The sequence below is a fragment of the Haliotis rufescens genome, unplaced genomic scaffold (assembly GCF_023055435.1).
Source record: "Haliotis rufescens isolate VD_foot unplaced genomic scaffold, xgHalRufe1.0.p SCAF_4, whole genome shotgun sequence".
NCBI lineage: Eukaryota > Metazoa > Mollusca > Gastropoda > Lepetellida > Haliotidae > Haliotis > Haliotis rufescens.
The window spans coordinates 53586198-53611429 of NW_025964112.1; the positions used below are offsets into that span (position 1 = coordinate 53586198).

At 36.9% G+C, this 25232-nt stretch overlaps 1 protein-coding gene across 5 annotated transcripts in view; it reads left to right on the forward strand.

Moving 5' to 3' along the window:
* The window catches only part of LOC124110984 (collagen alpha-1(I) chain-like), a 109547-nt gene extending 89903 nt beyond the window's left edge, over nucleotides 1–19644 (forward strand). For 2 of the 5 annotated variants that reach the window (XM_046470506.2, XM_046470508.2), the window contains 12 exons: nucleotides 72–179; nucleotides 482–607; nucleotides 919–1086; nucleotides 1945–2172; nucleotides 2912–3043; nucleotides 3815–3961; nucleotides 5290–5328; nucleotides 6944–7279; nucleotides 10070–10132; nucleotides 10554–10751; nucleotides 12888–13003; nucleotides 13569–19644. In XM_046470506.2, coding sequence (XP_046326462.2) covers nucleotides 72–179; nucleotides 482–607; nucleotides 919–1086; nucleotides 1945–2172; nucleotides 2912–3043; nucleotides 3815–3961; nucleotides 5290–5328; nucleotides 6944–7279; nucleotides 10070–10132; nucleotides 10554–10751; nucleotides 12888–13003; nucleotides 13569–13782 — 1875 coding nt within the window. In that variant the 3' untranslated portion in view covers nucleotides 13783–19644. The remainder of the gene's footprint in view (nucleotides 1–71; nucleotides 180–481; nucleotides 608–918; nucleotides 1087–1944; nucleotides 2173–2911; nucleotides 3044–3814; nucleotides 3962–5289; nucleotides 5329–6943; nucleotides 7280–10069; nucleotides 10133–10553; nucleotides 10752–12887; nucleotides 13004–13568) is intronic. The other 3 variants (XM_046470509.2, XM_046470507.2, XM_046470510.2) reach the window with 3 other exon arrangements.
* Nucleotides 19645–25232: the final 5588 nt, after the last annotated feature.

Here is a 25232-nt window from a genome sequence, read left to right on the forward strand (position 1 = left end):
CCTTACCATTCTGTGACCATGTTTTTTTTTAAAAAGGACGTACATTCATTTGTAGTGTTTGGTCATTGCAGGTTGAGGCTGGCCCTCCAGGTCCATCCGGACCACCTGGACCCAGTGGACCGATGGGACCCCGTGGAATTAAAGGACCAATGGGAGAAATGGGCATGCCAGGATTCCCGGTATGATTGCCAGTTGAATACTTGGTTCAACATTCTGTATTTTTAAATATACTAATCCAGCTTTTATAGGGATAAAGAAACAAGACATTCTTTACCAATAACTTCCAATGTTTGGTGTATAATGGACAACAAGGAATATTCCTGTAAAATGTTGAGTAGTATGGTATCAATTTAGGTCATGGAATTTTAATTTCTAGATGAATTAAATTATTCATTTCATTTTGATAGGATTCCTCTAAAATGTTAGTTCTTTTAAGCATTCAATATGACTGCCAATAGTAAATGGTCAATTTGCTGTTTAGGGTCGACTTGGACTCCGAGGCCGGAAGGGTGAGCGTGGTTTCAGCATCAAGGGAGCTAAGGGTGAATCTGGTATTGGCCTTCCTGGGGGTAGTGGAGTCTTCATTCCTGGACCGAAGGGCAACAGGGTGAGACATACACATATTTATGTTTGTTTTATCCATCACAGTCCTTAAACATGTAGTCACGTATTGTTTCGAAAAAATTCTTAATGGTGCGGGTGTGATACCATTTCATTGTATCTGAAAGTTGTCATCCTGATATTTAATATATATGCAAAGGTATATGAATGGAACCAAGTCTATTGAATAATCACATTGGATATGACGGTTGAGTGGTGGAAATACCATTTCCAGCTTTTTATTGTATCAGGTTTGACCAAATGTTCTGGTCTGATGTGGTATTAACCCCTAGTATACACCCAAGTGATCTATTCCAGGGTGACCCAGGAGTCCCCGGTAATGATGGTATCCCTGGTCAAGATGGACGATCAGGACCCCCGGGACCACCAGGGTTGTCCTCCTCCGTGGTTTCAGGAAGTGGAGATGGAACCACAGTCATCAGCCAACCAGGCCCTGTAGGCCCTGTAGGCCCACAAGGCATGAAGGTCAGTTATGCTTCATTCATAACGGAACTGGATACGTTTTTTCCCCAGCAAGAGTTTTTAATTTTGAAGTTAATTTATCAATACACTAACTCCTGTTTACAAGACCCATGACTCATTTTTTAAGTTTGATAATGCTCAGAGGCCTGGTGCCAATATTCTGCCTACCGTATTCGATGTAATAAGCGCCCCGCTCTAATAAGCGCCCACAACGATATTTGCTAATATATTGGCAAGTGAACAATCCCAATAAGCACCCCTTCCGATTGATCAATGTAAACAAGACTTATTTAGTCGTGTATAATACGTGTGTTTTATGCATCCTTAATTATGGGCAATTAAATTCTGGAAACTACATCTGTCGTATATAAACATTTCAGGCTGTCAGTATAAACCAGGAAATTTATGATCTTTCAACTCCTTTTCTTTATCACCAAAATAATATTCTAATAAGAGCTGCCTATTTCTAATTTTGAGAGCGCCCTGGGCGCTTATTATGTCGAATACGGTAGTTCTAGATAAGGTAAATGATACCTGAGTGAAACTGAGACATTATCCCTGTGCAATTACGGTGAACAGTATGCTAGATTGATATGCATGTTAGAATATACACTAGCAAACACTAGCAAAACACTAGTAGCGGTGTTTAAGGTACTTAAATCACATTTATAGTTGTTGCACTAAGATCTTTTAGATCCTTGGCCATTTTTCTCATAACAAACATAGAGTTGTGACAGTTGAAGTATGGGAATTCGGACAATTGTAGCACTAATATTGCTTGGTGACATTGGCGCCCGTTATGAACCTAAGGATGTTGATGATTGTTTTGCCCCATCCACCAAGTTCTACTTTATTTTGCAGGGTCCAAGAGGACCAGCGGGTGCAGAGGGAGCAAGAGGCAGACAAGGTCCAGTTGGACCAGTAGGACCCCAGGGACCACCTGGCCTTGGCTTGCCCGGACCTCGAGGCTCTAGTGGACCCCCTGGGCCACCCGGAGACTTTGCAATCAATGGGCGTGGTCCCCCTGGCCCTCCAGGTCCCCCTGGTCCCGCTGGAGAGGCTGTTCTTGGAGGAGGCACAGTTTCAGGGGTTGGTATAAACAGACATAATTTCTTGTGGCTCCATGTTCTTTTCAGAATAGGACTGCCTCAGTGGTCCAGTGGTAGAGTGTTCACCCGGAGAGCAGAAGGTCTGCCGTTCAATCCCCATAAGCGTCATTCCAAAAGACTTTAAAAGATGGTACTTGCTGTTACCATGTCTGGCGCTCGGCATTAAGGGGTTAAAAAAAACAACACACAGAGCCATGAGAAAGATACTATGCTTCTGAAGTCCGACAGCTTGTGCTTATGATGAAAGCTAGGGCTAAAAAAAATAAAATAGTCTTGGTTCTCAGGCACCGCCCACATCATTTAAAGTTTTGTTTCTATTTCCATTTTCAAAAATTTTACAAAATCCTGCTACTTAAAAACAATGTGATCCAATATAGCACACAGTTACTTCCCTTTACATGGGCACTGCTTTACTGTGCATCTCATGTTATGGTCATGGCGGCAATAGGAGTTTGTATGCTTGTTTTTGTAGGCAGGCCCTTTCCCAGGTGGTACACAACTGTTTATTTGCTTTCATACTAGTTTGAACAAGCTAAAAAAAAAAAAAAAACACCGCCCACCCGTACTATATTTTCATTGCCTGAGAACCATTTCTTTCTTTTTTTAAGCCTAAGGATGTCATCTGTGGAATGACTGCCTTGCTTCATCATGCCATCCAGTGTCAATACAGTATGGCATATTATTGTTTACACGATGTTCAGTATGAATCTTTCTTTCAGGCTGCCATCACATACCGCAGTATGGATGCCTTGTTGTCCGTTTCCTACAACTTACCAGAGGGAACATTGGCGTATGTCATGGATCAAGAATTGTTATACCTCAGGGTTAAAAATGGACTGAAAATTGTCATGGTAAGTTAAACCTTGGTCACAGACAATCCATCTCTTTTTCCCCTGAGTATGGTTACCTAGTCCTCATTTCAGTGTGCAATGAATGTCAAATAGTCTCAGGAAGTTGTATTGTCATTCCTTGGATTTTGCAACAAAAAAACAAACTACTCTGTTGCCAAGACTGGCTTTGCTCTTTAATCAATTGGGATGTTAAAGGAATATGATATTTCTTTAGTCAGGGAGACTGGAATAACAAAAAGAGACTCTTGTTTATTTTATTTCAAAGGAATTGATCCTAAAGAAATTTATATTTTATATAAACAACAGGTGTTCCTTTTGCTATTTGACAGTGACATTTTTCATATCATTTATCATCGTGTTATTTTCAGTTTTCCTTTCTATATCTGTTTTTACTCCTTTGGAAAAGTATATATATATTCTCTTTCAAGACTTTTTAAAAAAGCATGATATTTTATCTAGTTTCTAATAAATTAGGAGGTCATTCAACATCTTTCTGTTACAGTGATTTCATTTTCTCTCTTAATTCTAATTTCCACTAGAATTAGAAAAAATTTGATTAAAAATACTGTCTGAAGCATGAAATAACGTGTGATAAAACTCAAATAATATATTCCCTGATGTATTATTTTCACTCCTTTGTTACTTATGACCCTTAACCGGGTGTCTCAATCTTGTGGATATTTGGGCGTGCTCAGGAAGGTTTGGCTGAGCCGAGGCTGAAACCTCTCATCGTTTGTCTTTACCCATGTTCTGACGCTCACTTGATTTCAGACGAAAGATGTTGATATAGAAATCCCGGTTCCCCCTGCCCGACAAACAGATTCCCCGATCACAAGTACCAATTTATCTGATAAGGATTCAGAAATGTTGGTCACACAGAGTAAATCCACTGTCGCTACGGCGGCAGAAACATCGACCGTATGTCCAACAACAACTTTGTCATTTTTTCCTTCCAATTCTCATAACAGTTGCACAAATCTAACCCTGGTCCATGACTGCAAGACTGTTCCCATGGCTCTGGAGCAGTTAGTCTACATCTCAGTGTTTTTGACATGCTGAATTTGTTGCCTTTGCCTGTTTCGCTTAGTCTTACCAGTGGAGGGAAATGTTAACAAACTGTTGGATCTGAAGAAGTGCTATTTACCTGCCTCCATTTGTAAAACTAGGATGAATTATCTCCCTTTGTTTACCCTATCCTTATTGGTTTTACTGGAATTCTTGAAATCTCTCTGAAGGAAGTAATTTTCACATTTTGTTAACATGGTTCAGCACGATATTAATCTTTTGAAATATTTTGAATTAAGTTGATTATTTTATATTAATTTATATCTGAGAAAAATAATTAATGGCATGAATGAAACTAAGTTGCCATCTAACTTTTCCAAAGATGACATTTAACATGATTCTTAATCTAATTCAATGTTTCAAATTAGCATGAGCTTTTAATTTATGCCTCAAAACCTGAATGTCTATAACACAAAATTCTTATTTAAAAACTGCATGTGTTTAAGTTTGGTTTCCAATTTCTTTCAGTCATTGGTGATGTTTCAATGTTACTAATAATCTTAAAGCGGGATAACATACTTTAAGTTAAGGCATGAGAATGCATTAGCTTAACTAACAGTATCGCCTAATCAGCCTCGATTTCAAGACTGACAGTCTCTGTTATGGTGTCTTTAAATTAACCTTTGTTTCTGTTTCAGGACATTGATTTGAACACATACCCAAATACTTGCATAGATTAGAAACCTCACGTTAGAATAATTGAATAGGTGCAAAGTTATATAGTTTCCATTTTCAAATAGATAGTGTTCTGCTTGAACAACAGTAGAAAAGCTTCACATGAGTTGCAAATTGCTTCTTGGATTTGGTTTGTTCTTGAGTTTAGTAAGAAATCTTTGGAACACAATCAAGTGATTTATTTGAACTTGAAAATATTTTTAATCATAATCTATAATATTGAATCAATTAAATCTCACTGCATGATTTCCAAATGATTTATTTGCATGTTAAAATCTATTTAATTTTGTTTTTTTTAAGATAATACATAATACTCTTTGGATTTAAACTTTGTCATTGGTTCAACATTCAGGTTGTAAAATTATCAGTTATTGGGTATTTGTTCATGAGGTCCAATAGTTCTAATCTGGTTTTATTCTGGATGTTAGGACTCTTTGAGGAGTGTGACAGCACTCTGTTTTCTTGACAGGTTACGGATTGCTAACATGGTGCCTTTATATTTTCAGCTGGGACAAACCATTCCTTTACCAAGTCCGACACCTCCAGTAAGTATCTTTTTCCATGTGTTACAGCAACTTTCTACACGTATGCCCGACTCTGAAAACAGCTGATTTTGCATTATTCAATATAGGTCATATTGAACTTTGGTGTGAACTACATGCATGGAACAGAGATGTTTGAAAATCTATCTGTATGTTATCCATAAGCATATGTCAGAATCAACTATTCTCAACAACAAAAGTTAGGGATCATGAATATTTTTGGGATATTTTTATGATATTGTGTGATCAGTCTACATAAGAATATCCCCCAAAATATTCATAATGCCTCATTTTCTTTGTTCGGTATATATCTAGCAATATGCATGTATGGAAATGTTTTTGACATGAATCTTGAAAGTCTTACTGTTTTCTGTGATTTAGCTCTTTTACTTTAGTTTTCAAAATAAGGAGTATATCACATTGAAGCATCTTAGCGTTTGTCTCTGATACAGAGCACAGTGGTAATGGAGGGATCAGACAAGCTGTGGTAGGAGTTTGCAACCTTATGATCCAGTGAAATGGGTCTATCGTATTCAATGTGTTTTTAAACCCATGGTTTGTTATTTGAAATTCTCCCATTGTACTAATGTGCCTAGTGTTTTTTTGTTGTGTTTTTAAATTTAACAGGTTTCCTGTTATAGTAGGAGCATGGAGATGATAGATGTTTAAAGGAGGAAAGATACATACAGATGTTATTCATGTTATTTACAGTAGCCACACTAGTTTGTGGATGATGTGTGAATATTGTCCATTCTTCAGCAGAATGTTTTGATATTTAGTCAGTATTAATCAATAAGAGGTATTAGACACAATTGCCTTGGATATATGCTCATGAAATTCATAACATTGTGTGTGCATTTTGTGTAAGGTTGAATGACATCATTAATCAACTTTATGTTCATCCATTTTATGTGCCAAATATTCATTTTATGGTCATGATGAGTTAATATACTGGGGTTCTTTGTACTCTATCAGTTGGTAGTTTTGCTCCACAAAATATCCAATTTAGGTACTCGAATCCTTGACACTGACAGTGCATGCTCAAGGTAAACGGTTAGTTGTGTAAATGTGTTTAAACAGCCATTGGTAAATCTGCAGTTGTGAAAATGGCAATAGATATTTTTTTTCACAAAGTTAGCTATTTCGCATGTCAATAGATTGCTGAATATGCCTTCATGGAATGTCATTTTTTGTTTATGACCAGAAATGCTTGAATAAACAACACTCTTTGGATGAAATATTTCAAAGTCGGCAACAGGCATTCAAATATAGTAAAATTCCCAGTCATATTTCAAAGTGATAAAGTGGTTATGCAAGCATTTATGGTGTACATGATGATCAAATTTAGACAGGATCTCAGAAATTATTTTGTTTGTTGCGGTGATTTGATTTGATGCATTGCACGAGCTTCTGTCAGTTGCATTATGGCGAGCGCAATTTCAAAGGAGGTGAAAGCGCCAATAACCAGGTAAAGGTTACGCAAGACTCATACTGCGATCGTGTGGTAATGTATAATACATTGGCTATTGCGCTCATCCTCATCATCATCTTCATCCTCATCAGTGTCATGCGACATGTTTTCATGCAATCCTGACCCATTCCTTTTCCTACGTTCTAGGTGCGCCTCCCTCCCAGCGTATCTGGCAATAGACTTACTAATAATAATGTTAGAGGGCCTGCCAATAATGGCCGTAATCAAAACAATGGCCGAAAACAAAATGGCCGAGTCAATACTACTGTAAGCTATAGGGACCGTGTAGCCGAAGAAAGGAGGAGAATGGTTGAAGAACGAGAAAGAGAAATTGAAAAAAGGCGATTACAAAGAGAAAAAATACTGGCAGAAAGGGCAAAAAGGCGACAAGAAATGGAAAATAGATGGCGACATAATAATAGACGTGTCCCTGGCAATAGGGGACGAACTCAAAACAATAGACACAATCAAAATATCACAAGGGTAAAGTTCTCTCCTGCTTTGCAAGAAAATGCTAAAACATGCACTTCCATTTCTCTATTAACAGCCTTAGATGCGCAATACAGATGCCGCTGTGATGGAACATGGTTGTTGATTCGCTGTTGCAGCGCCACATTTTAATGAGCTTACGCAGTTTAATTAACCTGGGCTGGCTGCGTTCTTTGCTCTTACACTTTGCAAGAATGCTATTGCGTTTATTGTCATTTATTGCGCATTTTTGAGTTAAACTGGAACTGTTTTTAGATAATAAAGTGTAATATTATACAAGTGGTAGTCAGTAAAATTAGTTTTTTTTAAAGACATTTCTTTTTTTCAGTTTTGAAATATAAATCCACATAAATTTGTCCTTTTTATTAACAAGTTTCTTGACACAACCACTGATAATATTATGCTGTAGATTTAATCAATTTTTAACAAAATGTGTTTTTCTGGTTTACTTGAAATGATTAATTATCCTTTCATTTCCTTAATTTTCACAGACAAACTGTTCCGGGTTTATTTGCGCTTGGCGTTTATGATAGCTTTTTTGAGCAAATATCTTCCTATATCAGCTGTTCTATATAGGAAATTCTGCAGCAACTTTATCAGATCTTTAGTCTTGCTTCTGACAGCTGTTTAGTAGGGAGTTCATTATGAGTATTATTTATATGCATGGACCTCAGTGTTGAGGTTGAAGCCACTATATCTGATATCTGATATTTATAAACATACGAGGGAAAATGGGACTTTAGAAAGAACATGTAGTCGTGAAATTTTAAGGAAAAAACTAGTACTACTTACGTGATTGTTAATAATCCAACTTGTAGTCATCTTCTATGAATCCCAAATGGTTGAGGGGCTTGTCACATTATTTGGTTTCCCGATGAGAATGCAGACTTGACAGCAAGATAAGACAGCAGGCATGACGGCATGCCAGATGTTTGGATAACAAAATTGCTGCTTAAAAATGCTATCAGATGAAAGATCATAGTATCAGCTACTGGATTTCCTGATTCAAGCCCCAGATCACTTAATCAGCAGTATCTTGGTGGCCTACTATTGTAAATCACTAACACCTTTCTTTCTTTATGAAAAACATTCCGTTTTGCTGTCTTATTTTGTAGTCATGTCTGTAGGTAATCTTTGACTCTACGTGTTGCTGTTCCTTCAACCAGATGTAGCACCCCTCTACCATAATAGGGACCATGGTGAATCTGACTGTAGTCTATCCTGTCTGTTAGTTTGATGTTATGGGTAGTCACTAATGAAGGTCTGGGCCATGGCCAGTGTTACATTGTCTTGTAACAAACTGAGATCTTTGCTTTGTGTCCAGTACATAGTTTTCTGCTTCATAGGTTTCCAGGGAGCATGTGTGGCCCAGTCAACTAAGGTGCTGCAATTGCCTCTGCAGAGTTGTGTCCCTTAGATGTATCAGAATCCAATGATCATGGGTGTAAATCCCAGATTGGCTCTGATTATGATTCTTGGTTTGTCAGCACAATGCATGTTTGTTTCACACAAGGGGTAAATGAAGAACTGCCTATCTTGGGCTTTTCTCCCACATGAATCCGACATGCTGTGAGATAACTGTAATACTGTTGTAAGCAGATTCAAACCGAATTCACACACTCCTGTGTTTCCATGTTGCAGACATGTACTGTTCTTGATCAGTTGTTGCAATGCATTAGCTAGGACACTGGAATAGCTGTAATGTCTAACTCTGTCCTAACTGTCTCCTCATAATTTTGGTGTTCTGAAGAATTTTTTTTAGAATGATAAACAGTGACCAATTTCCTTTGTTTTGAGCACAACTTAATGTTTATTTATTATTATTGAATTTTGGTTTTGTGCACTACACAAACAACTTCGTAAAATCCTTTATTCTAATCCTACTGATAAAGAAGAATATTATTTCACTATTTAATTTGGTAACCTTGGTTTTCAATGTTGACTTTCTAATGCAAAAGACCTACATCAAAGATGCCCTGCATAACATAATTTCTCTACTGATAAGCATGATGTTAGGTAGTTAGATTCCTTCACTTCAAACTAAAGAAAATGAGTACTTTCTTTTTAATTGGCATTTATTAAAACTGTCTTTTCCGTTTAATTTGCAATGATAATGCATGAAAGCATGAGTTAATACAAGTGTTGTATAAATGATTTTTTCCATTTATATGCTTTTACAATAAATCTTTTACAATTATCTCCAAAAGGATTAGAATATTTTGTGAAACATGTTTTGAAATGATAATATATGATTCTTAACTACTGTTAAGTGCTGAGGATTTTTGTGGATTTTTAAATCAGTTTGGAGATAATTATTGCATTCTTGCAGTGTATTCACAGTAAAATCATACTTGGAGTTTATTTATCTTTCTTCTAATAAAGTCTTACAGTTTATAGTAAATACTGTTGAGGTTGCTTCTTGTAATGTGTTTTGCTTGCTGGGTTTATTGAGAATAGTGTTTATAGAACATGTATGAATCTTTACTATAATATATTACAGATTGTAGTTATACCATGTGTGATGTTATTTACTCTTTGAGACTAAAGGCTAATACGACATTTATGACTGTCTTGAGGTGTGACTATATCTAATATACACCAAGAAGCATCCACGCATGTCCTATACATAAAAATAACGGATTGTGATATCTTTGGTTGATTAATAATCAAGGTATTAACATAATCAACTCAAATAGGTACTGTTACACTTATTTAGTTTATTATTCTCAATATTTTATTGCTTCGTGTGTCTTTGTTAACGACCTTGACCTTTGTCATTTCTAGGCTACTACACCCAGGCCATTGGTTCCAGTCCGACCACCTCCTAACTTCACATCTGGGCCCAAGGTATGTCATACATTCCCTGAAAATTCACTATCTCAAGTTTATTTTAATTAGAAATGTAATTGAAAATGTGTATCCCACAGCAATAAAGAATTCTATTTGTATGACAACATCTCCAATCAATCATTCTCATTCTGTTCCCACGTGAATATTGCTGTTAAAAGTGGAGTGGTATATTGACTAGTGGGACTAAATCCCTATACAAAATAGATAATGTATACTACTGAAAAGAAGTTAGGGACCACCAAACTTATAATACCATATGAGAACTTACAAATCATGATGAACTAGCTTGTTTACTTTTACAGATGTGAAGAAAACTTATTTCCAAGGTCATTGTCTGGACTAGTTGCCTAAATTCCCCTCACATTCATTGGTTGAAAAGTCATGGTGTAAGGTGTTATTATACTTTCTGTTTTTACAGCTTCATCTGATAGCCTTGAACAACCCAATGGCTGGCGACATGCGTGGTATACGTGGAGCGGACTACGAGTGCCATCGACAAGCAAGACAAGCTGGATATCGAGGCACATACAGAGCATTCCTCTCATCTCAAACACAAAACCTGGATTCCATCATTTACTATAGACAGGATAGATCGATACCGGTGGTGAATGCAAAGGTTAGATATATGCACTATTCTATCCTACTAACTGGGATTAGGGCTTTAAGTGTAATATATGTGTATTCATAGAGAACATGACAAAAGAACTTTAACGCTGGATTTTATGGTAATCCATTGAGATTCAACACTTTAGGCTTATTTAAAACGTGTAGAGGTTTGTTACCTTTGCCATCAGAAAGTAGAATTTTACAAACATTTTATATAACATGAAACTTTTCCTTTTAACATCTATTGTGTGGTACTTCAGTTAGCATCACAGACCTATATGAAAAAAGTTAGAAATGTATTTTGACGATTGAAATGTTATTTGTAAGTCAACGTCATTCTACACATTAGATTGTGAGGGAAATACAGTGTTCCCTCCTTATTGCTCCTTTCAATATAACTCAAACTCGGTTATAGTGCGGTAAAGCATGGCTCCCCAAATTTACTAACATTTTCAATAAACTCAAGTTTTCCAATGACAGGCTGTTTTCCCCCATCTCAGAATACATTATCAGCTGATCACCGCGATAACGTAATACCAGAAATACCAGTCAAAAAATCCGAACTGAAGTAAGCAAATTAATCCTACTATTATAATATCTGGTAATAAAAATAAATGTTCACTGTTTATCTGGACTAATGTTTGCAATACATGTTTTAAATTATTTTCAAAATTTGATTCAATAATTATAATAATGTTTACAATAATTTCGGCGAAATCGTATACGACGTGATCGGTAGATGGCACAACTCACCGTTATTAACAGCAACCATGGTCAGATTACCACTATTCATGCCTTGAAACGAAAGTTTGGTTGCAAGAGAATGGATACACATATCATAAATGCCGTTCCATTACTCGCTAAAAGTCATATATGAGGCAGTTTGACGATTAAATGTCAACATTACGTTTTCGCAATCGAAATACATGTAGCGCAGGAAGTCCCAATGGTGACTGGTCAAAATCGTTCCATACGTCAAAAAATATCCTGCATACAATCTGTACCAACGTGCTAGGCTTGTGGTTCTTATAATTTTAAGTATATATGGTGGAAGCTGCAACTAAAATAACACGATATTTTAATATATTATTCCTGATAAAATAATAATTTCAGATACAATTTCTTCCGACCATTGCATCAAATTTCTTTGAAGTGGTTTCACTGGGTACGTTTTAACTGAATCACCAGTAGATTGGGAGGAACATGTGCACAGCTGATTGCTATTTCCGGCTTAGTTTACGCGAAAATACACACGGTAATCTTAATCTCTGCATATAAAACAATGCCTTTGAGAGCAGGAAATACTTTTTAAATGGTAAATCATCATGTCTAGTGATGTTTTATATCAAATTTTATACTTTTATTGACCAAGTTTGTTATAAATCTACCTGCTTATGCGCCTGAAGGGATAAAATGTGTTTGTTTTTTTTGAAAGTGCATATTAACACTCGATAAATCTTTCTTTACACTATGAATCATAAATAACTTCTATTCTAATCTTTTTTGAAACTCTGAAACGTGCAACGTAGATCGTGTTAGGATGGCAGAGCATGTATACTGTTTTGTTGGTCATCTACCACCTACAACTCGACCTTCGTTAAACTGCTGATCATCTATTAACGCTCATCAATTATTTGGACCCCGAAGGTGGCGTTGTAGTGAGGGATCACTGTATGTGTTTCAAGACCTCTTGGACCACCTCACTATTGTAGTGGATAAAGCGTCTGCCTTGAGAGTGGAGGCACTGTTACCCTGCCTGGCACTCAGCATTAATAAGTGCAAAGACTTATCTTGGTTGTTGGTGTACAGTGTCCAGTGGGGTATCCATGTTAAACTGTGACATGGTATCTCAGTGGGCTAGCATTGAAAAGCTGGCATAAGTCCAGACTAGTTCAAGTAGCCACACACATGTGCATTTATGTCGCTATATCAGTGAAATCTTGAGTACAGTGTGAAACCCCATATTTCACCTCACCTCCAAGATATATCCTGTTCATATTAATGACATGATTTAAAGTTGTCCGGACGATTCATACTGAAGTATCCATTGCAGCCCAGGTAGCAGCCAACCAAAGTTACCAAAACCTTTCATCATGTTTGATCTTTGTGTGAATAGTTCAGTTATGTACATTTCCACTTCTTTCAGGGCGAGATGCTTTTTAATGACTGGGAAGATATGGTGAATGGTGCTGGCGGATACCTAAATGGGGCTTCTAGGATATATTCATTTAATGGAAAGGATATTATGACCGAGACGGCCTGGTAAGCATCCTTGAAATATTAAAATGCTGTCATTAAGTTTTTATAATTCTCCAATTTCTTGTAAACATGTTTTTTTGGTAGGCAAAGACAAATGCGATGTATGCTAATGTTGTAGATGTTTGTTAATGTGGTGAATGAAAGATACATACATGCATGATCACAATCACCTGGGACCACTTGCCCCCAGGCGATCGAATGCAAAAACTATTGTTGCTGCTATATTTTCATAGACTTAGGAAAAGTTTTTGAGCAAAATGGTCTCTGAATGAATCTTGGATTACAACCCATAAACATTGGATCCTGGCATGCCTAAGGGACGCAACTCAGCAAATTGCGATGCCTTAGATCGCTGCATGGGCCAACCACTGTCCCATTGTGAGAAGAGTTTATCTCACATCATCTTTGTGTTAATCCAGTACTTCAACAGCTTTATGTCATTGATGTCCTATGATTAGCAACAAATTGCTTTCATTGCAACATTACTGATCCAACTCATTACTTAAGCCTTAACCCTTGTTGCCATATACTTTTACCAAAGCAGTTACACATCATTCCTTTATTTCAGGCCACAGAAAATAGTTTGGCATGGTTCTGACAGTAAAGGCCAGTTAACCAATGACAAATATTGTCACAAGTGGCTCTCGAACAACCCAAGCAAGATGGGCGTTGGAAGTTCTTTAATGAAACACATGCTGCTGGACACAGAAGAATATGCATGTAACAACTCCTTTATAGTGTTATGTATTGAAAACACCAGTCGCAGGAACTTGCGGAAGTGATAAAAAGGCCAGCAAGTCAGCTGCATTGCAGTATGTTCGCACACTTACGTCACGTGGGAATGAGAGGCAAGGGAGATAATTGGACAAGAGTTATGTCCCATTGCTCACCAGGACAAAGATGCACACTACATCTGTGATATGATGTGTTACATTGGTTGGTAATTTATTCCAGGATGGTGTCAAAGATAGCTGCCTTCTTATTGGACAGTAGCACTGAGGTTAAAGGTCAAGTTAGGTGTTTCACATCGCAGTGAACCACAAATGCGACAAAAGAGAACAGACTTTGTTTTCTACTTCACCCCAAGTGCCCATAGCTCTCATCAGAAAACATGAATATTTTCTGTCTGTATATAAACTGTATTGACGGCATTTGTAGAAGCCACTGTGTATCTCTTGTGGAAGGCAGATGCTATATGGTAGCCACATATTGACAAATGGTTACATCTCCATATGAAGCAAGCATAGTCCTCAGAAATTAAGAACCTTGTTTAATCTAATATTTCAAGTATAGAATTTGCATAAAACAACCTATCAGCAATTGCTTCAGTCTGAAGGATTCTACTTCCTATTTTACATGGTCAGTAATACAATGCATGGTGCTCAGTACTTTTTCAATGCCAAACCACATCAGCTGTAGGCCAGATGATTATAAACACTTCCTCCCTCTATGACTTTATTGTGCATGAATGTATGTGAATATCAGTTTTTTTTTATCACCATGTGTGTCAATGGTTTATCTCATTGTTTGTACGATAAACCTTTTGTTTTCAAGTCTTGAAGTTTTTGCAGTAAACACGTAAAAGGTCATACATGTAGTAAGGAACCATTTGGGGATTTCTGAAATGACTTGAAATATATCAGAAAAAATAATTAATGTGGAATGGATTTCTTTGGTTGAGGATTTGAGTGAGTACAGGGGTATGTCAAATTAGTGGTTGCGATATGTACAACAGTGTATTCCTTTCAACATAGAGCTTTGTTAACACATTGTGTCAGGTAATCTGTGTAAGACTTGTATGTTTGGTTAGTTGAACTAATAAATAAACTGTTATTATTATTATATATATATGTATGTGTATATGCCTAGATCATGTTGAAAAATAGAGATCTCATGAAGTTCATGTCGTGACTTTCACTTGAGTGGCCTCCATTTACAGACATTTGACCCTGTCCATGTAGAATGACCTTGACCATCATATCTTTGAAAATAAACGCGCATCTCTTTAATGTGATAATTACCACGCACATTCAAATCAATCTTTTACGCAAGTTCATATAATCAGCTGTCAAGTATTTATGCATTACTGCAGTTGTGTGTTCATATAGAAACCTCCCCAAAGCAAACCAGAATGAATATATGTATATGTAGATACATATATACATGTATGTACTCATCATTTGTTGTCTTTTTGGAGGAATTTGATGTTTCTATTAAGATTTTTAACCCTTACAAAATTGTCAGTGCCAAAGCAGATCAGTCCTTGTTAAGAAAATGTAATCTACAAAATTTGCTGGAATTTCAGGAGAGCAAAGGTATTATTAGTTCTTTAGTGAAAGTTAGTTAATGAAATACTGCATCATTTGGTACAGGGTTCAGCATTTACAGTATACAATCTTTTACCATTAGACTCTAGAAATATGCATGTGTTTTTAGGTCATTTGGGCCAAAGTTCCAAATGACCTTATGTCACGGTGCATTGTCTGTCGTCCGTCCATCCAACTTTTACCTTTTTGACAACTTCTCTGAAGCTGAAACTTTTATCTTACGAGGTCATAAGAAGTGCTCATAGAAATCCAATTTGATATTTAAGATATGGCTGCCATGGTGGCCAAATGTGTCAGTGTGTTCATTACTGCCAAAATGTGAGTCCTCTGAAGTGTGAGACTGTAAACTAATTTACATTATGCAATTACATCAACTTTGAACCATTGAAATGATAAACAAGTATTGATTAACCCATCAATTGTGTTGATCAAAAGTGCTCACAGTTAAAATTTGATTTAAGCATGAATGTCACTTTGACACTTTACAAAGTTTATTTTCTTTCCATATTTTGGACACCAATTTGGTGCATCGTTAATTAATCATGTATTTATGGATGGAAGTGTTTTAAAACGTTTATTACAAATTTATAGATGCAATTTAGATTTTTTGTAAGTAAACAAATACCCTGTATGTGAGCTACAGTGCCTGAAGGCTCTGTTACTATGCTAGGCTGTTTGTTTCATGAAGATAGACTGGATTCAACACCTTCATCATTCAGTTTATTGGTACATTAAAGAAGCATTCTTTATACTCTTGTAACACTTATGAAACACGCTGTTTTCGCTACTTGGCAGCAGATGGGTCAACTTTCCGAACATTACTACATAATACAGCTACCAAGCAGAAGAAATGGTTGTTTCTTTGTGTGCAGTATTTTTGTACATGATCATGCCATATTGATGAAGTAAATGTCACTAAATCTGAAACCATCTGAAGATTTATCCAACACAACTGAAGAGCAATCATCCCACTCTCAATGCCTTTTGAATATTTAAAAATGTTGTTTTGGTATTTTAAGATCACATCAATATGGCATTTTGAAGGGATTGTTTCCTTGACAAAGTAATTGCCATTACGCACCTCCTCTCTCATGAAGTTCATATAGATTATATTGACTATGTACATGTAGATATTTTGTACATATGTGACATAACCCTATAATTGTTTTAGAGTGCTACACATAAATTGTCATGAGATGGAATTGAAGATGAATTTTAACCCATGAAAGTTTAGATGTGATTGATGCTATGTCTTCAGCAGGAATGCCATGGTTTTCTTAACTGTTTTTGTCAACAGGGAAACGATTATTGAGCCAGAGAGTACAAAGTGATATGTATTAACAAAACTATAGTAAGAGGATTGTCTACATTGTGCTTGGGTTACCTTGGGTGAGTTTATGTGTAGTTCAGTCTCCAAAGCTTTTTTTGTAGTAAAGAATAAATATTTGAACAGGTTTGCGAAATTCATTGTGTTCGAAAGCATGGATTAAATACAGATGAGAATTGTGAAGCGCAGTGTTCAATATTGTGTATATTTGCATCATTATGATTGGTCTGTTAATGAAGGGAGCTTCAATTTGATTGGATGGCGACTTATACTTAAAATACAGTCATCTTACTGTCTGTCATTTCTCTGATCAAAAGCTTGTAAAAATTTGTTTTCACGTTAATGTCATTAAAATCTATTGCTCTTTTAAAACTGACTTGGTTCTCTACTATCAAATCAAAGTTGCTGCATGCTTCTTAAGGTTGATCCTACAGTGTGACTGCAAGACCGTTTACAGATCCACTGACATGCTACCCATTTTCATATGTACAAGATGGTACAGATGCAGTCAGTATAAAGGACAAACAGTTGAGAGATGAAACACTTCAATGTTGTTATTTCATAGCTTACCGGTAGGGCAGCAATACCTGGTGTAATCACTGGTTTTTAGTGATTCATTCATATAATTCTCTCTTCTATTTTGTGTTTTACGCTCAATGACGTTTTACATTTACACTGGAGGAAACAAAATGTTTGCTGGACGAGTTAAGGACTTGTTTGTTTGGGATGTTACAAGTAATATGTACAATATTCAGCTTCAAATTTACCTCTCTGGCCCAAACATTCTTTCTAACTAGGCACCATGAGACACAATACTGGGCACATACTAAAACCTTTAGCTGAAACAAGCATTTTCAGAGTGAAAAACTTCAATAATGGTTATACCATGTGTGCATGTAAGGTACATTATTCTATAGTAAAGGGTGTCTATTATCTCTGAAGCTATGGTATGTTCATTGAAGGACCAACTGGGGCAGTCAGGTAGCCTAGTGGTTAAAGCGTTCGCTCGTCACGTCGAAGACCTGGGTTCGAATCCCAACATGGGTACAATGCGTGAAGCCCATTTCTGGTGTCCCCTGCCAAGATATTGCCGGAATACTGCTAAAAGCGGTGTAAAACCATACTCACTCACTGAAGGACCAACTCAAAAGTAAAATGTAAGCATTAAATTTTGACAAGAACCATTTTACATTTATCCAATAGAACAAAGAAGGAAAGTTGTTGACATGACTGTCATATCCCCCCAAAGCTTGAATTTAGTTTACGTCAAGACCAATATTGCTCAGCAGATGAAAATACAATGCATTTAATGGAACATGATCTGATACCTTGAAGTCTGTTGACAACCAAGCTTTTGATAAGTATTTTAGATGACAAATCAATAACTAATAGACTCAAATCTATTGCTTCTACATGTTTTTCTGATTTAGATTTACTTCTAGCATGAAGCATGTCCGGTTTTGCTGTGAATGTTGGTTGTTTCTGTGTTATCAGAAAGCCCTAATCTCCACTTGTATCTTATTGTACATACCTAACAGACATACGTTTAGCTAGGGCTTTTTGTATAGGGTTCAACTTCGCTGCATTGTAGCAGAGATATTGTCATCAGATAGTTAATGCTTACAACAGATTTGCATGTTAATAATTTATATTGCATCAGATGTTTCTGAAGAACAGTTTGTAACTGTATGTAATTTTAACAGTTTTTTATGGGATAAAGATTAACTATCTCTAAATATGAAGGTAGGCAAGGTCACTGGCATAATCATTGGAAAATAGCTGTGAGACGGATATGTATGTTTTTATCACTATCTTCAAGATGGTCTGCTTGGGCTAAAATCAGTATCACTGTAAAAATACCGAAAGCCACAAGCAACTTATTAGTACTAGATTGCCAGTGTCTGCAGACACATGGCAAGTTTCTTTTGTAATATTTGTTGATAAAGATACCCTTCAAGTGCAACTAAAATAGTCAATGTAATACGATTTATTGCTTAGTCGTTTTCATGGATCATTTTCAGAAGATCATTAATCAAACTTGGTAATCTGAAATATTTCATTTTTGAATTGAGTCAGTGATTCTGTTAGTTGTGGCCTAGCTTATTACTGAAACATGTGGGTTGTACACTTTTGCAGTAAGATGATGATAGCTTTGGTTTTGCTGCACTGCAAGGTTTATTTTTTTGTTTGTACAATATAATTCTTTCTGTCTCTAAGATATTGAACTTGTTCTTTTAGGACTGAAGCCACTGTGATTTAAGACTAATAAAACTAATTCTCTAATGATTTTGTGAATACGTCATATGTAATATAAAAGGTAGATTGTGCCGGCATCTTTTAATATTTGTTTGAGACATTTATGATAACCTATCCTATAAGTAATCACAAATTGAATTTTTAAATACTGTTTGTGCATGGGAACAATATTGTGTTGAACAACAGCATACAAAAGCCAGAACAAACTTTATTGTGTATGGAGTCTGTGTAACACAATGTAACAATCGTATTGAAGCTCACTTGATTTGGCTATTCATATATATATATTTATATATACATGCATGTTGTTTACTTTACAATTTTAAGCATGCCCTAAAATGACCTATGGAATTTTTTCTGTTTCTATGAACATTACAGAAGGGAGATATTCTGAATGTTGCATGTTCTTTCCTTGGTACTGAATGTGAGGGATCTAGAATTCTTGAATGGAGAATGGTCAGAGCAGTGAGATCTAAAGCAACAACAGTTTGTAAGAAATGGTACAAGCCATCTGGTTTTATTTGCATGAGATATGATCCTTCCTGCATTAACATCCAAAGTTCTTTGCATGAAGTGATATGTTTGGTCATATGTGATGAAGTTCTCATATGCTTTGGACTGTGATCAGGGTTTTGTTCCTTAACCCTCTATAGTTTAACCCAGCATTGTGTAAAATCTGCTTGTATGCAATAAACCAAAGTTACATGGTGCTATTCATATATCTATCAGTAGAATTGCTTGTTTGTTGTTTGTCAGCCTTTCATTATGCATGAAATGTTTCCTAATCTGCATTATAGCTAAAATGGATAGAATTATCATAAAAACGCCCGCATGTTATCAGCATGTTATCAGAAATGAGCGGGCCACTGTAACTTGATAATGCCCTCATATTACTTGACGACGGGCCATTATCACGCCCGTTGTTAGGTGACGTCATAGGATAGGGATAGGTGACGTAACGTTCAATAGTGACGTCATCTGGTTTGTTCTATGACGTTTCCATATTTGTAAAAGTGGGTCAGTGACATTCGTGTTGATTGCAGTAAATGTTTCAAAATCGACATTTCTATTTATTTGATAACAAATTCCATCCATTTTAGCTATAATAACGGTAACGCTATTTTTCAGGGCATTATCATTTGCTGAAGCCCTCGGTCTTTTCAACTGCACTCCTTCGTCGGGCAGTTAATGGAAGACCTCGGGCTTCTGCAAATGATAATGCCCTGAAAAATAGCGTTACCCTTATATTGACCATGATTCACCCGTATGGGATACTGCTTGTCAAAAGCTTCTCACACCAAGAATACCAACAAACAAAATTTTGCACATATTGAACTATGCTCTTTTTACAATGTCAGTTGTCAAGCAAGGCTAACAGGGTCTGCTTCATATGACTGGGACATTTGAAATATATATTTTTATTGGCAATAACAAAAGCTTGAGGCACAGGATTTAAAGTGACTGCCAATAACCAAGAAACATATCCTCATGTTTTGGCCTAAACAAGATTATTATGCCTCATAATCTGTTGCCAGTTTTAAAGGGAGACTACTCTGGCCAATTGTCTGTCATATCACGTTTGACTCAAGACATTCAAACACACAATCCTTGACAGATAACCGTAATGTGATTTTTCAGTTAATGGTTTGGCTGCTAACACTGGAGATGATGGTGGGTATCAAATGGCAGTCACTGATGGTAGATTTTAAAAGATACAGGTCTGTATCTGCACAGGAAAAAAGGGCAACAAACTTTTGAGCAGACCCTTTCTATCCTCAGTTATCCAGGGTGTCGTTGTACAAAACAACCTTAGCCCCACAACTGTCTTAAGTCTATGTTTAGGTATGGGAGTTGGATCACCTTGGCGCTAATATCTTTGTAGCATTTCATCCAGGACATTATATCGTCATTCTATGGGGCACGGGTGGCCCAGTCGTCTAAGGCGCAGTGATTCGCTGTGCAGAGTTGCGTCCCTTGAGCAAGCCAGAAACCTATGATTGTGGGTTCGAATCACGGCTCGCCCCGATTATGTTTCTAGGTTTGTCAACACCATACCCGTGCTCGTGGGTTTCACCGAAGTGGTAAACGTCTGTGACCTGCATCACTTCGGGCTTACCTCCCACATTAATCTGACACGCCGCGATATAACTGGAATACTGTTAAAAGCGGCGTTAAACCCAACTCACTCACTCCCTCACTCACTCACTCGTCATTCTATTATAATTTATATCCTGGAGCCATTCACCACCACACTCTGGATAGACCGCCTCCGTGGTCTTGTGGTAGAGCGTCCGCCCGGAGAGCGGAAGGTCCAGGGTTCGATCCCGGGCCGCGTCATACAAAAAGACGTTAAAAGATTGTACTTGTTGTTACCCTGTCTGGCGCTCGGCATTAAGGGGCTAAGACAAGGACTGGTCGGCTCGGAGTCAGTATACTGTGTCTGAGTGGGGTATTCATGTTAAACTGCGGCATGGTATCTCAGTGAGCTAGCACTATAAATCGGCATCAGTCCGGACTAGTACAAGCAGCCACACACACACATACACGTGCATGCACGTCGCTATATAAGTGCAATAATCTTGGACGCGACGTTAAACCCAATTTCACCTCACCTCACACTCTGGATAATCAAGGATGAGAATCCAATAACATGATTCATTGAGATCAGGGTAAAGAATTGGCTGGCAATTATTGGTATAACAAGTACCATTATTTGTATGAAGCGGCCAGCGGCCAAGGGATCGAACTTCCGACCTTCAGCTCTCTGAGCAGAAGCTGTATCCACTTGACCACGGAGGAGATCCCTTCAAAATCAACTACAGGGAGTATGGAGACCATTACGAAACATTATCACAGAAACACCCACAATCTTTCCAAAAGCATACACTGATATCTTTGTTTATGTCTTTGTTGTTTAACGCCGCACCAAGCAATATTCCAGCTATATGACAGCGGTCTGTAAATCAAGTCAAGTCAATAATCAAGACTGGACCAGACAATCCAGTGATTGATATCATGAGCATCGATCCACGCAATTGGGATCGATGGCATGCATCAACCAAGTCAGCGAGCCCGACCACCCGATCCTGTTGGACGCCTCTTACGACAAGCAGTCGCTTTTTACGGCAAGCATGGGTTGCTGAAGACCTATTCTACCCCAGATCTTCACGGATCACACTGATATATCTAACTAAACGTACCAATACAATGTCATACATTCACATTAGCTTTGTAACTGGAACCTACATGCATACATTGCTGGGAACGACGCCAGTTCCAAGCAAAATACACAGTCATCTATGCATGTGTAAGAGGCGCTTTGCTACTTGTCGACATCATACATTACCGAGAGAATATATTATATATGAGCGATGCATATTAATATATGTACAACCATTTTACTTGTACTGTCAATATGCGACATGGATGCAGTATGTATTTATTTCTTTGTTGTTTAACGCCGCCCTCAGCAATATTCCAGCCATATGACGCGGGTCTGTAAGTAATAGAGTCTGGATCATGCAATCCAGTGATATCATGAGCATCGAGTCACGCAATTGGGATACGATGGCATGCATCATCCAAGGCAGCGAGCTTGACCACACAAACCCGTTAGTCACCTCTTCCAAGCATAGTCGCTTCTTACGACAAGCATGGGTTGCTGAAGACCTATTGTAACCCGGATCTTTTCGGGCAATGTCACCCACAGGACTCGCTCGGCAGTATCCATACAACGTGGCTTAAGTCAAATAAGAAGACACGAAATGCACGCGAGATGTAGCATGTAGGAGATAGTTGGTGATTAACGCCGCTTTGAACAATATTTCACTTATCATGGAGCATCGGTTAAAGTTAGAGAGAGAGAGCTTTATTTCAGTAAAGGGGCCACCGGCACATTATACAATACATGAGAATTAGACAATTGCAGCGCCAATTAGAAAGTTACTTTTTATAAAAGCAAGAAATATAAATTTAGCTAAAGCATTACTTATGCATGGGGTTTAGATGTACAGAGCGCTACAAATTTATCAAAAGTTAAATTTGTGTAAAAATAATAAGGTAAAACATTACGTCTCAAACTGTCATAGTATGGACATTGTAAACAAAAATGATATTCAGATTCCACTTCAGGTCTTACACAAAATGGACATGGTCTCTTAGCTCTAGGTGTATTGTACTTCCTTTCATTTTCAATTAGCAAAGCATGACCAGAACATCTACATTTACTCAAAGCGATACGATAAGCACTTACTGAAATACAATCTAGATAATTTTCAAATACATTATATTGCTTAATACAAGAATAAAAAGAAAGTTATGAGTAAGTTCTTCAACTATTAGACCACTGTTGGTTATATATATCAATACATCTTATTTAAAAGTTATCAATAAAACCAATGTTTTACTGCCCAGCAATGTAGTCCTTTTTCTGCCAGGTTGTATTGATATGAATAAGCATGACTAAGGATTATATTAGTTTTTTGAGATACAAGTCGGAGCCAATATTTGACAATACGAACGTGTTGCTTGACTTTAAGTGAGTAACGTCCAAGCTCACCACGAGCAACTATATTGGGGACAAATCTCCCATGTTGTAAAATATTCTTACAGAATCTATCATGTACATTAATAACATCTTGAGACGGGTGAAAGCCCCATATCTCTGAGCAGAAGAGAAAAACAGGTAGTATTTTGACATCACATATCTGTAAAAGTACATTATAAGGAAGTTTCATAAAATCCTTTGAGCCTGATTTTTAAAGCGAGAAGATATTTCGTCGCTTGTAGAGCTAGTGTCGTCAGTGTAAAGTACCAGCAACCGGATGATAAAAGATGAACACTTAAATATTTATAAGTAGGAACAATTTCAATTTTCAGTGCCAAACCAAAACTGTTAATATCTTCGAAGACGACCACTACGTCTAAAACAAAAACTTTACTTTTGCTTAAATTAATAGACAATTTCCATTTATGACAATAAATCTTCATTTTGTCGAGGCGTCTTTGCAACCCCACGACTGTACTGTCGAATAAGACCATATCATCTGCAAGCATTAGAATAAAACGTTTAATCATACCTAATTGGATATTACGTTGTTCGTCTGAATTAAGAAAATCAACAATATCATTTACAAAGAATGAAAACAGGAAGGGAGATAACTCACATCCCTGTCGTAACCCTTGACTGGCAATGGAAAAAGTCTGTATAGCCACCATTAACAAATATACACGATTTAACATTTACATGCATATTTTTAAGTATTCTAAATATTTTACCATTAACATTACCTATCCAGAGTTTGTAAAATAAACTTGTCCTACACACTGAATCAAACGTTGACTTAAGATCTATGAATCTACTTTTATGTAACAATAAATATTTTTCAATCAAAGTATTGATAACATACACATTATTAGATGTTCTAAATCCTTATCTAAACCCAGCCCCTGTTGAGGTACTAAAAAACTATCTTGATCTGCCCAATCGTTTAAACGTTTACTCATTATCTTAGCAAATATTTTCCCTGAACACTCAAGTAAAGAGAGGGGTCTAAAAAGGGTTGTTTCTACTGCCTTTTTAAAATAGAGGCATAGTTACACCTAGTGACCAGGCTTTAGGATAAACACCAGTATCAAAAATGAGATTAAATAGTGAAAGTAACATTTCAATGCATATGGTAGGGGCATTTAAAAAATATTTCTATCGGTATTCCACTATAACCAGGGGATTTACCATTTTTGATATCATTTATAGCATAAACTATTTCACTGTGATTTATATATATCTATATCAAGTTCACTGTTTATATCAATATTATCTTCAATAGTAGAATCAGACAAGGATTACACAAAATGGTTTATGGTATTATAAAAGTCTTGCTGTTCTTCGTATAGGAAGTTATTATTAAACACAGTTTTAAATGATTCACAAAGTCAGATGGTTTTATGCTATCAAAACAAAGGGTTTTTCGTCCTTTCAATAAGAGAGAGAGAGAGAGAGAGAGAGAGAGAGAGAGAGAGAGAGAGAGAGAGAGAGAGAGAGTTCTTCATCATCAAACCATGATATAACCTCGCGCTCAGAAACAATCATTGCACCAATGATATATATCCGTGTTCATGTCAAGCTCAGCAATTCCCCTCACGGGGGAACAACGATAAAACGGGTGTAACTTATCCAATTGATCAACACTGCCCGCACTACATCAATATAGTTCGGCCACGTGGTCCAGTACGTGAACAATGTGCTATATTTACCCCCAATTCGTCACTGGCTATGAATAAATGCCACGCGCCGACACAAAGGTGAAAGTGAAGGAAGCGC